We start from the raw sequence: 18582 nt of genomic DNA, 5'->3' as shown, positions 1-18582 counted from the left end.
TTTCCCTTGGCTTTTCAAATATTTTTTCAAATTTCTATAATAACATGTGATATATTGTTACATGTTACATGAACCTTAACGGTATCGCCACATGGCAGTTGAGGCCGATCCTGATTCTTGCAGACGTGGATTGGTGATTCATTCTTTGTAGGATTAGATCATATTTTAATCGGTTCTGATCGATTCAGACCAATTACGATCCCAATTCTGTTCTTTTAAACTTGGGATGATTCTTGGTATTAGAGAACAATCCATTTTTTACCCTTATATGCTACAAAGAAAAAGGGGGGATTCAAGTTGTTGGGATTTAGTTCTAATGGCACAAGGAATGCTTGCGTTTAACATTCTACAAAAGAAAAAAAGGGTAAAGTTTTTTGTCCATGAGAGGCTTTTGCATCATAGAAATGGGGTGTGGAATGATCAGCTCCCCTCCTGAGGCGTGCACTCTCTCACAGATAGATAGAAAAACAGTGCACTCTCTCACAGATAGATAGAAAACACTTACCCGTGAAAAAATTTCCTTCCCTGTTTCTTGGAAAGCATTTCCTCAAAAGCATTAGTGGATGACTTTTCTTTTCTCCGAGAAGCATCGCCCAAGATTCTCCATTTAACGCTCTATGCAAAGCATATCTTTTCCTTAGCATATATATCTTACTGCCATTTTCATGGTACTTAGAGAGGTACAATTTTCTTTCTCATCTTTTTTATTAATGCTAAAGAATTAAAAAAACTATTGTGCAAGCACATGGTCATGGATTTTGTAAATTTAATAGCAACATTCAATTTTGGCCTCGTTGTGGTACATTGGACTGCCACTTTAAATGTAATAGCGGTTATTGCTAGTTACTACTACTAACAGGACCTTACTAGTTGTGCTAGTTATATTTTCTAGTCCAGAGGAAAGTGGGGAAAGGGGTGGAGGTGTTATTGAATACCAACTCCCGCAACATTTATAAATTCTTGGTTTCTCCTATGTTTTAGAGAGAAGGTTCGAAAACATATTTATTCTGACTCAAAGGGAGAAATGCATTGGAGTATTGGTGTTAACCATGCACCTGAATATACATATGGTAGTGATCATCTTTTACAAAAACATGTCATAATTGTATTTTGGATATTATCGGGAGAATCCGTGGCAATACAATATAGCCTGTTTCCGCTCCATATAAAGCAACATCCAAGATAAATGTTAATCTTTTTTGCCGAACGAATATATATTTATAAGCTCTCAATGACTAAAGAGCAAGTGATACGCAAATTGTTTAGTTCGTACCTTCTAATAAAAAAAGAGGAATGAGGGATGCTTCTTGATTATTCAGGACCTGATCAAATCCCATTGGATATAAAGCAAAGGTAAGAGCTAAATAATTGAATTTGGTCTATGACTTTTCATCAATATAGTACGGACAAAACCCTATATGTTGAGCTATAGTAATAATTGAAACAAAGTAAAGAAAAAAGTGAGAAAAATAGAGGATCGAGTTTTCTCATACCCATGGTAGGGTTCAGATGGTATAGATCAAGAAGGTATCATGCAATAGGTGAGAGTATATTATTGACCATTCATAAATAGGGGTTAGACATTTATGGTCATGATCTCATGGATGGCTGTACCACGAGTATGAAAACTTTTATCCTAAATCAAATAAAATAAAATTTTCATAGAAAGTATAATAAGAAAAAAAAAATGAAAAAGAAAAAAAATCTCTTTACCTATGGTGAAGATTGGAAAATTTCTTTTTTTGGTAAGAATTGGAAAATGATTTTCAGACCTTTAATAATAGATTATTGAGAGATAATCTATTAATCTACAGTGAAGAAAGTTCATTAACGGTGACGAGAAAAACTAAATCAAAGAGTGCGTGCGTCAGTTCACTGTCCTTTTCCGCTCTGGCTCTCTTTTTCCTGTTCAGAAGTAAGAAATCGCAAGCTAAGGGCTATATGAGCAAAGGCCGTCGGTGAGTTCGGAGATGGCTTTCTTGGCTAGCTTACCTCTCTCCATCAGTAATAATTTCCCTCTAAGTTTCAACGTAGAATTCGAATTCGCCACCACGACCCATCTGAAAATGCCGTCCACTTTCCCCGCCTCTCATCTTCCACACTCCAAAGCAGGGCCCGGAACCCCAAGAAGACAGCGAAGCTTAAACCCTGATACCCTTGTCTTCAATTCCAGGACCAGTAAGTTCTCTCTCTCTCCTTATGCTCCAACCCATCGAAAGAGGAGCGATTGGAGTATTATCTCTACCACTTTGTCGTTGTTCTTCTACGTTTCGTTCGTGCTTGCAATAGTGTCGTTTTAATCAGTTTCTTTCCGTGCTTGATTCCTAAGGCTATTCGAAAACTGTGATTTAAGGTTTCTTAAGTAATTCCTTCAGTTGGTTGGTGTTAACGGTCTCTAGAATCTAAAGGCTCCTTCATAGACATTTGAATTTCATTTACATTTGCTTAAAATTTTTAGCTTTCCCTCTGTTTCAGTTGTCTTGACTGATTTTACTACCATCTTTCCACTTCCAATTCATGTGTAAGTGAGAGATACTATTTTGATTGTTCGTTTGCCCTTGTTGTAGTTGTTGTTTTTTTTTTTTCCCCCCCACATTGGTTATCTGAAAAGATGAAAGTTTGTGTTTACTGGGTGATTGTTTGGTTGTTCTTGAGTGTCTTGCTCATTGTTATCAACAAAAACTATGTCCCCTCAGATCCTACCGCTTGCAGCGTGGGCACCACACAAGTGGTAGAAGAAGCTGAAGTTGAAGTTACAGATGGGTGTACCATTACTCAGTTTTGTGATAAGATGATTGATGTCTTCATGAATGAGAAACCTCGACCAAAGGACTGGAGGAAACTGTTGGTGTTCCGGGAGGAATGGAATAAGTACAAGGAGAGCTTCTATAATCGGTGTCAATCCCGGGCTGATACCGAAAATGATCCTGCTATGAAGCAAAAGCTAATCTCATTAGCGAAAAAAGTGAAGAAAGTATGTACTTGTTTCTCATGCTCTCTTTTTATTATCATACTGTAAAGATCAAATATTCCATCAGTTCTTTGATCTGTTTAGGTTTTGATTTACAATACTTGCCCTGTTACTGTTTCATTTAGTTCTTCTTGAAAAAATGAGTGAGAGTTACAGATTGATGATGAGATGGAAAGGCACACTGAACTTCTCAAAGAGGTACAGCAAAGCCCAACAGACATTAATGCAGTTATGGCAAGAAGGCGTAAAGATTTCACTGGGGAATTCTTCCGTCACCTCACTCTCCTTTCTGAGACCTATGATAACCTGGATGACCGTGATGGTAATTAACTAAGAACCTTGTGCTGTTAACGTGAGCATTGATATTAATTATGATGACGAACTATGCTTTGGTGCTTTAGCTACAGCTCACTTGTACTTTTGGATGTAGGTAATTTTAGTGCTTTTATTTTATGAAATGATTCTTTTGCTTGATATTGCCAGAGTTGAGGAATATGGGGGCAGTGTAATCTTGATCATTGACTACACGAACTAAATTATTGAGTTGCCTGTGGGGTAAAATTATCTAGGGGTTGATTTACAGTGATGTACCTCACAGTGCTTGAGGATACTGTCAAAAAAACTGAGGTTCGTCTTGCTGGAAGAAACCAAAAAATGGATATGTTTACGCTTGGAGGTGGATGTATACTCACTCTTATTATAAGTTTGGTTTTACGAATAAAGCTGTACATGGTTCTGTAGAGTCTAATGTAGTCAAATTCACGAGTCGATACACTCAATTGTATAGTTCCCTCCGGAACAGTCAACAAAGCACTGGCATAATAACAACAGCTGCCTAGCGTAGTTGGTGAGCTGTGGTGTGCAAAAATCCCATGCGCACCAAGAGTTCTCGAGTACGAGTCTCCTAGCTGTTACCCACTTCCCTCCTTACCTATAAAAAAAAAAAAGCACCGGCATAATGTGCCAAAAGTAAGTTCCATCTAAGTATAATCGATTACGAAGTCATCTTGTAGGACTGGAGGCCTTCTAGAAAGATTTAGAAGTTGTTTGAATTCCACCCTTGGGGGCACTCTTTTGCTTTCATTGATCCTTTAGCCCTAAATTGCTCAATAACCCTATAATTTTTCTGATACAAATTAGGTTAAGGATTGCTGACTCTTTTTGCTACATAAACGCAAATGAATAGAGAGTAACCTAGAGAACCCAACGGGCCCATTTTGGACTGCCACCACCGCTTCATGTAGAGGCAGCATCTGAACCCTGTTCTGGTTCAAAAAGGGAAATCTAGCTTGTTCTTAAATACTGACAATGGAAAAATCTCCCAGCTCTTACCCTTCGAGTCGTAGCTAAGTCACTTTGTGGCAAGGCATTTTCAATCCACTAGTTTTTGTCAATTTTTTTAATTTATTTTTTATGTAGATTATGCAGCATTTTGTTGAGAGTTTTGACCTTACAAGTTGGAAAGTTATGTACCGTTATGGAATTGATGAGGTTTATGATTGATTATGCAGCATTTTGTTGAGAGTTTTGACCTTACAAGTTGGACAGTTATGTACTGTCGTAGAATTGATGAGGTTTATGATTGATTACCTACTAAAGAAAATCAAATTTGTACATTCTTGTGTATCTCACCTACTTCAGATATTGCTGGCTTTTGTGAACAGAAATGGCAAGACTTGGAGCCAAATGCCTGTCAGCAGTCTCTGCATACGATAACACTGTGGAGAACATGGAGTCGTTAGATGCTGCTCAGGCAAAGTTTGATGATATCCTGAACTCACCTTCACTTGATATGGCCTGTGAAAAGATCAAAAGCATGGCCAAGGCCAAAGAGCTTGATTCTTCATTGATCCTACTGATAAACAGTGCTTGGGCTTCAGCAAAAGAATCCCTGACCATGAAGAACGAGGTGTGGATGACTTACCTTTACCTCCACTATTTTGTCTGATTGTCAATTTTGTTCCTTTGTATAGACAGCACAACTTTCCTTTGTTCCGTCAGTGGGTCCTACCAAGTGGAACCTGGGCAGCAAGCCACCAGGCTAAAATTTTCTGTGGGGACCCTGGTGACCAAGCTTGGTTGCATGGCCATTTGATATGGGTCACCTGGCTGGATGATTTGGGACATTCTAACTGTTGACAGGCAACCCTTGGGATCTGCCACATATTAAGTTCCAGGGCTTATCTCAATGGCACAGTCCATCTTCTACTGGACTTCTCCCCTCTATATCGACCATCTTACCTTTTCCCAAAATGTTGACTTTTCTATCATCTTAGTGCTCCAATCTACCTCGGCTCATCACTGAAGGAAGAAGAGAGAGGTCTATGACAGTCTCAATTAATCCTACTTTTAGTTTTTACCCCTAAATAGGGAGGGGCGCAGAGTTTCCATGATGGCTGGCATCAAAAAGGGATCTGACTCTCCCTGAAAATAAGGTTGGTCCTCAAAGAAACTGCAGGTGCCTTCTGTTCTTCGTGGGTTCCATTAAAAATTGAGTGATTTGATCCCCTTGAATCATTTTAAAATTGGGATTCAGTTTCTTTGCCTAGACCTGCCGAGGGGTGTCTCAAATGATAAGCAAGGATTTTCCGAGAAAACCCTGTTTTTGGTTGATGGTGGAATGAGTTTAGGCTGAAACTTAACATGTCCACAAAATTTGAGCACCAATTTGTTGCACCCAAGGATTTAAGTATCTTTCCATATTCGCCGATACTAACCAATACATATCGTATCTTTAAGGTACTGATACGATACTTAAAAAAAAATTGGTACTAGTACATGTAAGAAACCTCATCCTTTATATATAATCAATTGAATGCACTTGTCTTGTCGTACTTTGTTCTCCTTTTTATACATGATATATTTTACATGTTACTTATTTATACTGTTTTATGCTTCAAAATTGTATTTTACATATGTCCTAAGCATTTCCATATGTTTCTTGACTATTTTCATACGTATCTAGTGTATCTTGCGTTTCTCCGTTACAATATGATACGTCTCTTAAAATCACCCTTCCAATAAGATACCCAATACTGATACCTTAAACCTTCATTGCACTTGTGGTAGATTCAAGGCCCATACAATTAAGATTGGCCAATATGGCTACCCACAGAACCGGTGCTATGCAATTGCTTTTTCTTGGAACAATTTGTTAAAATCATTTGATGAAGACATTTCTCTGTCATAGGTAATGTCCTGAAGCCCAGCCCATCAACCGAGTTATTGAAGTCAGATGGGACGTCAGGGTCAACCATGATTCAGCCACTGGATAGGATAGCTTCAATCTTAAAATATTTGTAACTATTCTACTAATTGATGAATGTGCTATGGTTTCCTCAGTGGCCGTGGAGAAAGCCTTCTCGCAGCCCATCTTTTTTTCCTCGTGCCATGAAAAATTCAGGACCAATAAAAAATGTGCAAGGGACTTCGAGGGGGTGCATGGACATGCATGGGAGAGTATATGGCTGAACTTGAGTCTGAAATTTGACATTTAGCCTAACCTTCCCCTGTCTATCCAACGGTCTGAATTGCTGCATCAATTCTCTGACCATGTAATGGCCTTTTCCCCTAGTATTAACTAATGCTTCTTATCACAAAATAATCCATTGTGCAATAGTAAGCGTGGTTTTGTTAACTCTTAGTTTGAGGTTAGGCATTCTTGTTAATTGTCCCAGTTCACAGGTTCATGAGTGTTTAAACTGTCTATTTACCAGTTCAACTGCTCTGGCCTAGTTGGAGTTGGCATTATGTCAGAAAAGGAAAGCAACTGAGAGCCGAATCAGCGTGTCAAAATAAAAGAAGAAAGATAAAGAGACCAGTATATTTACAACTCTTAAACTAATAGAGACTATTAGGAAACCTGAAGATAATTGACCTCTCTTGTGTAGTGTAGTAAATTGATGTAATTATTTGTCCATACCCACGTAAAGCACTGAGTTACTGAAAATACTCATCATGCTCACTTGTTGTAATGGTCCAAACCTGCAAGAGTACCTATTAGTCTCAAAGAGCCTCGTCAGTGTACTAAAATACTTTTCAAGGATGGTTTAAGTATGTGGTTATGTTCTTTACATTTTCATTTGCCTTTAGCTGTTGCAGAAGTTAAAAGCAGCATCTAGAACTTGCAAGATGCTGTTGACAGTGTTGTAGTTGGATTATCTGGGAAATATCTCTTTTACTTAAATCCTAAATTCTTTTAGTTGATAATGGGCTTCCTAATTTATTGATCCACCTGGGTGTTGTCATTGTTATGCATGCACATTTGTACACCATTGCTAGATATTTTTGCCTTCCCTTTTTCTTTTCCCTGTATTTTTCTTCTCCTTAAAATTAAGATTAGAAACTTATTTGCAGGTCAAAGATATAATGTATCAGCTATACAAAACCACAAAAAGCAGCCTGAGGAGCCTCACACCGAAGGAGATAAAGTTACTCAAGCATCTACTGAACATCATAGATCCTGAGGAGCGATTTTCAGCATTGGCCACTGCCTTTTCTCCTGGAGATGAACATGAAGCCAAGGATCCCAATGCCCTTCATACGTAAGGGAACCCATTATGTTCTTTCTTAAACTTCTTTGAAATGATGGCTATATTTTCACTGCTTATATTCAGAAAGAGACTGCCTTGCATTTTATCTGCTGACAGGGACATACATTTATCTCATTCCTAATGAAAGAGCATTCTGGAGTTACTTAACTTTTAATGATTGAGATTCTAGGTTTACCTTCTCTATTCACATTTTTCTTTAAAGGTTTAAAGTACCCATACATTATACATATCCCATGACTTTGTTGGAAACGTATCCATTTTTCAACCTATGTTATCAAATGTTAAGTTGTATTGGTTCTGACACTACCTCATGTGAATGTTTCTACATCATATGAATGTTTCAACAACAATAAAATCAGTCTTATCCCAACTTAATGGGGTTGGCTACAAGGATCCGTGCAAAACAAAGTAGGGAAAAACTGAGATCCAAAACAGCATGGGAAAAAGGCAAAAAAAGAAGATAAAATGAAAAATAATCAACGTCATATGAATGTTTCAATTCAATATAAAACTTTTCAATGGTCAATTGTAATCTAGAGTAGTCAGTTGCCCAGCGCGTATTTGTGTGTATGATTTAATCCTACTCTCTCCAGCTCTTTCGACTACTTTTTTTCTGTTATATTCCTTGGTTAAAATCTATCAACCGGTTTGGGTTGGACTAAACTGAAATGGGCAGGTATTTCAATTCAAGTAAGCTTGTGTATCTTCCTCCTGTCCCAGCACCTTAGGCTTCTTATCTGGTTTGTGTGGGAATATAATTTACCGTCTATATGCATTGGTTTTATCACATTGGATTTAATCACTGTAATCATTTGGATGCTACTATCTTGTTAAGATCCTTTCCTGATTGTAAAATCCATTATATTGAAAGCTAAATCACATCTTTAATTGTTCATACCTTACTTCTTGTCAAGTATGCTTGAAGAAGGAAAAAAAAAAAATTTGTATGTACAAAAATAATTAAGGTATTTATAACATTTGCATATGTTTCTTAGCCCACTCCTCCCCCCCCCCCTTCTCTCTCTTATTCCCACTCATTTTTGTTGTGGGCAGTACTCCCAAGGAACTGCACAAGTGGATAACAATCATGCTTGATGCATATCATCTGAACAAACAAGAGACCGACATAAGGGAAGCCAAGCAAATGACCCAGCCAGTGGTTATTCAAAGGCTTTTCATCCTCAAGGAAACAATTGAAGAGGAATACTTGGAACGAAGAACTGACACGGAAGAAGATCCTAAATCCAAAGAGTAGTGAGTTGCAGATCTTCATCTTTATTTCCCTGGTAAGTTTGGTATCAGGAATGATTTTGTTTGCACTGTTCGGTTGCAAGGGCAATAAAAGGGAAGGAAGTAAAATTTTTAAACCTAAAAAGGAAACTTCTGTAATCATTACCTATCATTACCTGACATGATTACGTCATTTACTTCAAATCATTCCATGTTTGGTTATTAAAACTTTTACTTTGCTTTCAAATTCCTTGGATTTGAAAAAAACGAGGTACATCTTAAAAGTATCATTCCTATATATGGTAAGAAATTTAAGTAGTTTTCCTTTATATGTATGAAAATTTTCACTTCCCTTCCCTTAAATTTCCCTTACAGCCAAATGGAGCCGTAAGGGGAATTGGCTTCTAAATGTTTGTTGTTGTTGCAGCTCTCCTCTTTCTTTCCCAGCATTTGCTCTCCCACTTCAATCTTCAGCTTGCCTGTCAAAGGAGAGAAGAAAATCATCAGGTTGGTAAAGCCTATCTTCTTACAAGACAAAGAAACTTGAACTGCACTTTGTGGAAGTCAAGAGTCAGGCATTTCTGCAATTTTAATATATGAAGATCAAGAGTGCTGTTGAACCAACTGTCCTACATTTGATGTTTATCTGATTGAGCTTCGATCACCATATCAGAGTGAAGTTATTAATGGCATGAAAAAGAAGGGGACAAAATTAGAGCACAATTACATAGATTGCTCTTAGTCTGAGGTTCATGATGATAGTCTTGCCAGCTGCAATGTGATGCGCTAGTGGATACGCACCTTATTCTGAAGTAATGTTATCAACAGTCAGTCTGTGTTGTTACTTTCTATTAAACAAGCCCTGGCGGCACTGGAAGGTTCATTTGATGCAGTTTACTCATGCCGTCGCTTCACCTGATTTGAGTAATAGAACTGAAACAAATGTGACACAAAATTGAGCATGTTTAGTGACTTAAGTGCCAAGGATTCCTAATACAAACCGCGGATTCATATTCCCTTCTTCTTCTTCTTTCCTTTATTTTTTTTTTTTTTTTGGTGGGGCTGGGGAGGTTTGGGGGATTAGGGCCCGTTTGATAACGATTCTGTCGTTTCTGTTTCAATAAACGATAAAAACATAAATTTTCGTTTCTAAAAACAGAAATGAAATTGAAGGTGTTTGATAAGTCATGTTTCTGGATGGTGATAGTAACCAGCAAAATAATGTCCACGAGTCGTTTTCAGAAACGGCGAAACAAGTTTTATATGTAGAAATTTTAATTTCAAATTCTAAAAGCAAGTGAAATGAAATAATTTTATCATATGTTTTTTGTTCCTTTTATCAAGAAACTCGTTTCTTAAAACGTTATCAAGCGGCCCTTAATTCCTTTAGTTGTGCTCTATTTTGTATCTGAATTTGCTTATATTTTATGGCACTTTATCACTGTCAATTGTACTTTAAGCAAATGCCACATTGCCTCTTATTGGATGATTTTGTGAAGGAGTTTTGGTCATCCCTTGAAAGAGCAGAAGAGGAATGTTAGCACAGTGCCATAACGCCATTCATTGCCAATCATCCCTAGTTAGTTGCTCGTGACTCCATTTAAGCCCATAATTGATGGGAGGATGACGATATCATCCTTCCCGTCTGTGAAAATAACACATGTTATAGTTGATATAGAAAAGTCAAAAGTTCACATCTGATGGTTTTCTCTTTAACTTTTGGAAAAATGATTTCGGGATTTACAAATTGATTCTGATTTTATGTTGATTCCGGCGGTCCAGGTTCTGGAACTTTAAACCATACACTTTTTTTTTTTTTGGTAAATCTTTAAACCCTACACGGGCGTGTATGATCCGTGCTCTCAAATCTTTTATCCAACCGTAGCTTCTAGAGTAATTTGTCAGCATCAAGAGTACGGGAGGATCGATTATGGTATATTTTCTGTTATTCACTCCAAGTTTTAAAAAGTTAATGTTGGTCAATCAAGATGTCCGACTGGGGCATAACTGTGGGGCAATTAGTATAATTCATTCAATTAACCTTAAAACAAGTTTCAGGTTGGTAGTCTATTGGAAGGAAGCCTTTGTCTTATCATCACTCAAGTCAATTGTGGATTTGAGTCGACACATCCTACTATCACTTGTTGATCCTGCGAAAACACCTTTTACTGTATAAGGGTTTTGGCCTCCGACATATGTTCACTATTATGAAACACCCAAAAAAAAAAAAAAGTAGAAGCTCTGTCAACCGTCAAGTCATTGTTGTGCGTCTTTCTTAGATCTCCAGGCCTGGTTTGCTACGTAGAATGGTCTACGACCTCAAAAACATAACACGACCTTGCCTTTTTCTGCTACCTACACGTGTCGGTTTGACGAGCTGGTTCCGTCCACCGCTTTTAGTCTGGGTGAGTCATACCAATCGAGTCGGGCTGCGAACTTGTAGCACAAGCAGCCTCCCATTTAGCTCCCCATATCTTCTGTCAGTTTGAATTTTGACCCACAACTCATATTGGACATTATTTAATTATTTATTTTTCACCTTGTGCTTTATTTATTTACACCTATACCCAAGAAATGATAAAGTTATAAGTTCAGCCCCCTCCAGTGATAGGATAGGATTATCATGATTTAAATAATAATAATAATAATAAATAAACAAATAAATAAATATCATGGTAGTAGGTAGTAGCTAGTAGGTATCGCTATCGGATTATCAATAGCCATATGATCGATATTGATACAATCTGGACAGGTTGTAAAAGTCTATATCATATTTGTATTGGACATAAATTCAAAAGTTGCACTATTGCAACATGGTCATAAATTCAAAATTTGGAAACAGTCTTTTGCGAAGCAGGGGGTAAGGCTGCATACACACTTGCCTCTCCCAGACCTTGAAATTGCAGGAGTCTCGTGCACTGTGTTGCTCTTTTTTTTTTTTCTTAATTGGATGTGGAATCAAAAAAGAGTTCCTCAATGATTGGATCTTCAACACTGATGATCAACAATAATTGGATTCCATTGCGAACATTATTTTCATTTCTTAAGTTTCAACACTCTAAAGAAGACCAAAAAAAAAAAGAATCAATTCTATAGTTGATTTCTTATCTTGTCACAAATAATGATAGAACATGATGATGTAATCTCCTCTCAAATGATATAACATTTAGTTGCATCATCATACGTATAACTGCACTAGTCTGAGCCATGGCATACCAACTCGGACATATTTGGCTTCCATTGCTTGCATGAAATGAATCTACCCGAGCCTTCTAAATTGTAAATATAGAAAAAGAAGCAAAGATGATCAAATTTAAGAATTTTTTTTTGTTTTTTATTAAACTAGTTTCATTAATTTTCTACTATTTTAGTAGCTTAAGTAAAGAAATAATGACAAAAAAAAAAAAAAACCAAATGTGAATAATGGAAGATTCAACGAGGATTACAATATTCACTGAGTTCATAATCATGACCATTGAATCAATATGCTCATACGAGCACCACTAACATTCAATATCATAGGTATATTATATTCTTATACTGGAGTCATGTATGAATTCAACTAACTTTGCCATCTAAGTAATTTACATCAGTGCATTAGGGTTTAAAATAGTGGAATTAAGATCTAGCTCAGTCCTAACTGATTCTAATATGGGTTGACTAGAATTTGGTGAAAATACACCAGATTTTGCCTTAACTTCAGAAATATAGTGCAGATTGATTGCTCTTAATCAACCATAATTGGGATCAACTATGATCCAAATTGGTTGATCCGATTTGGTACTTGGGTCTACTGCTGTTAGAGCTGCAACCTCTTCCCCTCTCCATAACCTATGAGTAAAGATGCTTAAAAAATCAGTATAAGAAAAAGAAAATGAAAGTGAGGGTTGGAATGACAATTTTAAAACTTAAAAGTGTCTTTTTGATACTACACTTTCTATTTTGAGGGTAAAAGTAAAGAAAAATTAACATGAGGGAAAAATATGATATTATGAGCAAATGGTAAAGATGACGAAAATTGAAATGATGCCCTTCTTGTTAGCATGGGCCATGGGGTTTGTCTAAAATTCTAGAAGCTCCGAAGCCGAACCTCCACTCGTATATTTAAGCGAGGCGTGGCGCCGCATTGTATTGAGAAGTTCGGAACGAGTAAAACCTCTGGGAAGCTCTGTTAGGGCACCGTAGCCAAAACCCTAGAATCATAAAACCCTTTAGCTCCCCGGAGCAGACTAATGGCAACTTCGGTTCTCCTCCGATCTCTGAAGCGCCGTCCTTCTTTATCTTCGCAGAAATGCGTATGTCTTCTCGACTGTTTCTCCTCATGTTACTGTTTTAGAAGTTGGGTTCCATCGTTTTCAATTTATATAGTTCTTCACCGTTGTTCTTCTTGTGGTATGTTACATTTTTTTGTAATTAATTAGGTCACAGAAAAGATAAATGAATATCAGATGTTTCTTTGTTAGAATATCATTTTCTGTTTCTCAGTTTCTTAGCTTTGAATTGATATGAAGTCTTCTGTATTTTAGTGTTCTGTTTTTATATCTTTTTAGTTTCTTCGTGATCTGGATTCATATATTACTGATTTCTTGATATGAACGTTTATGTTGGGATCATGTGTTACGCTGCGGAAATGGATAGTCTATTTTCCCTCTATATTCCAATCGTTGATTTTCCACTGTTAGGTGTCAGAGATGATCAAGAGCAGTTCTTTTTAGGCATAAAATTTTCTCTTGATTATTGTGATGAAGGCCTGAGGTGGAAATTTTGCTGCACAATTGTGGTGATCAGAGTCCTTTGGTTTTTAAATTGTTGATAGCTACCGTCTTCGAAATTTCTCCGTTCAGTTTTGATTCTGTTATGGGGCGGATCCCATAATTCATTTTTATCACACAAATAAAACGAATCCAAGTTCCTATCGACAATTGTATAATGCTGAACTGAACTAGTGCCTTTCAAAAGTTGTTTGTCTGGTGAAGTCGGGTGCAGATTTGATTGCCACCTTTTTTGGCAATTTATATGTAATTCATTTCTTGGTCATTTGTGGGTCCGTTACCTTCTACCGTTTTTATATGTTACTCTAGTTAATGAGAAGTATGTGGATTGAGTTGACGGTTGGAAAGTATAAGTAGGTGTTCTTAGTGGGCCAATAAACGTTGCTCTATTACTATCTATAGATCAGCTTTCAGAAGATGATTGGGGTAGTCAGATCTTTAGGTTATGAATGAGTGTTCAAACCTTCAGCTTCGGTTTTTTGATTGGAAAGATTATGTTGTTTTTGGGTTACGGTTCAGATATTGATGTCAATTACCCAACTGACTCATTATTCAGAGCCATTGGGGATGGATAATTGATTATATGCTAATAGTGTCTGTTTGATCTTGATTGCATAGAAACTGATAATGATTGGGAGAATGAAAGTGAAATTAATGCCTAGGATTTTGTTTTCTATTTGTTTGTTTTTATTTATTTAATTATTTGGGATGAAACTTCCCTGGCATCTAGAAGGATATGCTATATTGTTTGACTGGATTTGGTGTGTGTGTGTGTGTGTGTGTGTGTGGTTCCTTGATGTGAATAAATTGACTAATAATAATTACACCTTGAGCAGCTTGCTGGTAATGCCAAGGCATTGTGGGCTTCGTCTCAGCTGGGTCATAAATGGGCTAGCTTGGCTAGACCATTCAGGTACTTGTTATCTTTATAAATTTATGTATATCTCTTTTTGGCAACGGTGTGTATATTGAACTTTCTATTTTTTGTGGCTATAATATTTCTTCTAATTCAGCTCCAAGCCTGCTGGGAATGATGTCATTGGTATCGACTTGGGGACAACCAACTCATGTGTTGCTGTTATGGAGGGAAAGGTTAGATTTCTCGACATCCTGCTTGTTCATTTGGTCTAGTGGTCTCTCTCTCTCTCTCTCTCTCTCTCTCTCTCTCTCTATCTGATAACTAATTAATGTTGTGCGCAGAATGCAAAAGTGATTGAGAATTCTGAAGGTGCTAGAACCACACCATCTGTTGTGGCCTTCAGCCAGAAGGGTGAACTCCTTGTGGGAACTCCGGCCAAACGTCAGGCTGTGACCAATCCAACAAACACAGTTTTTGGGACCAAGCGTTTGATAGGAAGACGTTTTGATGACCCACAAACACAAAAAGAAATGAAGATGGTTCCATATAAGATAGTTAAGGCTTCTAATGGAGATGCATGGGTTGAAGCCAATGGGCAGCAGTATTCCCCTAGTCAGATTGGTGCATTCGTTCTCACCAAGATGAGAGAAACTGCTGAAGCTTACTTGGGGAAGACTGTCTCCAAAGCTGTAATTACTGTTCCAGCATACTTCAATGATGCGCAGAGACAGGCAACAAAGGATGCGGGGAGAATTGCTGGTTTAGATGTACAAAGAATTATTAATGAGCCAACAGCTGCCGCACTTTCTTATGGATTAAATAACAAAGAAGGTCTTATTGCAGTCTTTGATCTTGGTGGTGGAACTTTTGATGTTTCTATACTGGAAATTTCAAATGGTGTTTTTGAGGTATGCAAGTTTCTTCTCTAGACTTTTTTTTTTTTTAATGATTCTACCTCGTGAAGAATTCCTCTGTTAAACACTTTGTCCTTCAGGTCAAAGCGACGAATGGTGACACGTTCTTGGGTGGGGAAGATTTTGACAACACTCTGTTAGAGTATTTAGTGAGCGAGTTCAAAAGTTCAGAGGGAATTGACCTCTCAAAGGATAGGCTTGCCCTGCAGAGGCTTAGAGAAGCAGCTGAGAAGGCTAAAATTGAACTTTCATCAACATCCCAGACTGAAATTAACTTGCCATTCATTACAGCCGATGCATCTGGTGCAAAACATTTAAACATCACTTTGACGAGGTCAAAGTTTGAGAGTTTGGTGAACAGCTTGATTGAGAGGACTAGAAACCCCTGTAAGAGTTGTTTGAAGGATGCTGGCGTATCTATTAAGGAAGTCGATGAGGTTCTTCTTGTTGGGGGGATGACCCGTGTTCCTAAAGTACAAGAAATAGTTTCAGAGATTTTTGGTAAGAGTCCCAGTAAAGGGGTGAATCCCGATGAGGCAGTTGCAATGGGTGCTGCTATACAGGGTGGTATACTCCGTGGAGATGTCAAGGAGCTGCTTCTTTTGGATGTTACTCCTCTATCCCTTGGTATTGAGACTCTTGGTGGTATTTTCACCAGATTGATCAACAGAAACACAACTATTCCCACCAAAAAGAGCCAGGTTAGTTGTCATTGCTGAACTTTAGATATTCAAATGGTAAGAAGTGGCATGCCTTGTCCATCTGATCTGTGGATGTTTTGGGTGAGTATATTGCTTTAATAATCATCACAGTGTTGTTTGCGGTACTTATGGGAAGTGCTTATTTGATGTGTGTGATTGCAGTAGTTTAATTTATGGTTTTTTATTCATGCTAGTGCATGTTTTCTTGAAATCAGTAAAAATCACTAGTCCTGAAGTCTGGATTGGAAACTGCTTGGCCTCTCTTGAATGGATCTCTATATCGAGCATTCCCTCCTGTTCCTCTAGTACTCAAAATTGAATACATTCATTATGGTAGCAGATTCCCATTTTCATTTTAGTGTAACAGCCTTGAGTAACCCCTGCAAGTATACACTAATCATGCCTGTCTTTTCCTATGGGCTATACATTGTATTGGGCACTGCCAGTGCTTTTCCACAACATTGGAAAATTAACTGCTCTCTTGTATGAATTCTGTACGTGTCCTCATGATGTGATGTCTTTTGACTGAATTTAGTACCTGGCACTGATTGGCAATTCTTTGTTTTCAGGTTTTCTCAACAGCAGCTGACAATCAGACACAGGTGGGTGTCCGGGTGCTACAAGGTGAGCGTGAAATGGCTGCAGACAACAAGGTCCTCGGTGAGTTCGATCTTGTTGGTGTTCCACCTGCTCCAAGAGGTGTTCCCCAGATTGAAGTCACGTTTGATATCGATGCCAATGGTATTGTAACTGTCTCTGCAAAGGATAAGGCAACTGGAAAGGAACAACAGATTACAATCCGATCATCTGGTGGTCTCTCGGATGATGAGATTGAGAAGATGGTTAGGGAGGCTGAGATGCATGCCCAGAAGGACCAGGAGAGAAAAGCTTTGATTGACGTCAAGAACGATGCTGATACCAACATTTACAGAATGGAGAAGAGCTTGGATGAGTACCGTGATAAGATACCAGCAGAGATTGCAACTGAGATCGAGTCTGCGGTGGCAGACTTGAGAAGTGCAATATCTGGTGATAACATTGATGAGATCAAGTCAAAGCTCGATGCTGCAAACAAGGCCCTTTCCAAAATTGGTCAGCATATGGCTGGGTCTTCTGGAGGATCTGCCGGGTCTCAGGGTGGTGATCAAACCCCTGAGGCAGAGTATGAGGAAACGAAGGAGGAGGCGAAGAAGTAGACCTATTTTTTTTTTTTATGTAAGAAAAAAAAAATCATCGATATTGAGTTGTCTGAGTGAGATTTTCTATACCGCTTACTGTAGCTTTTAGAACATGTATTTTTTTTTCTCTGCACAAACATTACAGCTAGTGCAGAAGATATTGCCTCCTCTCTTTTTAAGCATTCGGAAGTATACTTTGCTATATCTGATTAAAGAGGCGATCAGTTTTGTCAATTAAATACGGTGATTGGGTTTTCACTTTCTTAATTTTTTTTTTTCCTAATGGATATTTTCTTGATTTTATAGATCAGAATTCGGGAGTCTTTCCCGCCCGTCTCTTCCATACTTTTGCTGTGTCACCCTGCCCTTTCCCCAGTTTGTATACATTTTTGAGTTGATCTTGCATTTCATATGTAATGAGGTTCTCAGAGGTCTAAAATTTCTTCAATACGTGTCTTGTGTATAAACTTTTGACGCAGGTAAACGGTACACTCCAGGCTCCGGTAGAACGGACTGAATTATGTAAGGGTTCATCTAAAGTTTCAGATTGAGATAGTATTAAGGCATTTCCTAGCAATCTCTTTGGTTCATCATTAAAGAATGAAGAATTCACATTCTCCACAAAAGAAGTGGCTTCATGATTGGATACTATTGGAAAGATAAAATGAGATGTCGTATCGACTCTCTATTATTTACATAAATGATCTTATTGTTTTCTTATGTTAGATATTGTTTTGTTGCATATCATTGGTTTGTTCTTATGTGCTTGTTAAGAGAACCTTTTTTCTTTCCAATTATCTATTGGAGAGAAAGTTTGTCTAAATAAAAGGACAAATAAATCATTTCATGTGATGAGAGAGAGGCTGCTCTTAGCTTCTTCCTCATATATATGCTCACGGCCACAGATTTGGCATGATTCCAATTTTTAGTTTCAACTGATTTCATGAAATTGTTAATAAATAGGTTTTTTGTCAACAAATTAAAATTGTTTTAGTTGTATCAATTTGAAATATATTTTACATTAGAAGTCCATTTGATAATTCAATTTTTGAGAATAGATTTTCTATTTCTTTGGGAAAGGATGGTGGTGGTAGTGGGTATGGACTCTGTGCTTGTAATGCTAAAACCATAGGCCAGGTTTGATTGAAAAAGAATTAAAAGGAAGGAAAGTAAAATTTTTATACTTAAAAAAAATATATATATGCAATCGTTACCCATGTGACTTTAATATTAACTGCAAATCATTCTATATTTAGTTATAAAATTTTATTTTACTTTGCATCAAAAACCTTTTACTATGTAATATGTAAAATAAAAATTACATGTAAAATATATCATTACTAAACATGATTAAAAAATTAATAATTTATGTAATCATGTGGGGTAATGATTATAAATATTTAT

At 37.4% G+C, this 18582-nt stretch overlaps 2 protein-coding genes across 3 annotated transcripts; both read left to right on the top strand.

Moving 5' to 3' along the window:
* Positions 1 to 1852: 1852 nt before the first annotated feature.
* On the top strand, positions 1853 to 9771 carry LOC122075266 (uncharacterized protein At4g37920). Of its 2 annotated transcripts, none has more exons than XM_042640231.1 (7): positions 1853 to 2178; positions 2697 to 2974; positions 3128 to 3293; positions 4636 to 4880; positions 7328 to 7515; positions 8578 to 8778; positions 9182 to 9771. In XM_042640231.1, the coding sequence occupies exons 1-7, from the start codon at positions 1971 to 1973 to the stop codon at positions 9267 to 9269; spliced, it is 1374 nt and encodes a 457-aa protein (XP_042496165.1). In that variant the 5' UTR covers positions 1853 to 1970; the 3' UTR covers positions 9270 to 9771. The 2 variants fall into 2 exon arrangements, with proteins under 2 accessions (XP_042496165.1, XP_042496166.1); XM_042640232.1 differs by having other exon boundaries at positions 1856 to 2178; positions 8578 to 8810.
* A 3105-nt stretch (positions 9772 to 12876) lies between these two features.
* Positions 12877 to 17445, top strand: LOC122076869 (heat shock 70 kDa protein, mitochondrial). Its single transcript, XM_042642473.1, has 6 exons — positions 12877 to 13049; positions 14363 to 14439; positions 14540 to 14618; positions 14727 to 15293; positions 15380 to 16000; positions 16570 to 17445. Exons 1-6 carry the CDS (start codon positions 12987 to 12989, stop codon positions 17194 to 17196), a joined length of 2034 nt encoding a protein of 677 aa, XP_042498407.1. The 5' UTR covers positions 12877 to 12986; the 3' UTR covers positions 17197 to 17445.
* The last annotated feature ends 1137 nt before the right edge of the window (positions 17446 to 18582 follow it).

Source organism: Macadamia integrifolia, chromosome 4, assembly GCF_013358625.1.
Source record: "Macadamia integrifolia cultivar HAES 741 chromosome 4, SCU_Mint_v3, whole genome shotgun sequence".
Taxonomy (NCBI): Eukaryota; Viridiplantae; Streptophyta; class Magnoliopsida; order Proteales; family Proteaceae; genus Macadamia; species Macadamia integrifolia.
The sequence above is the reverse complement of the archived record's forward strand: the minus strand, read 5'-3'. Positions and strand labels throughout refer to the sequence as shown.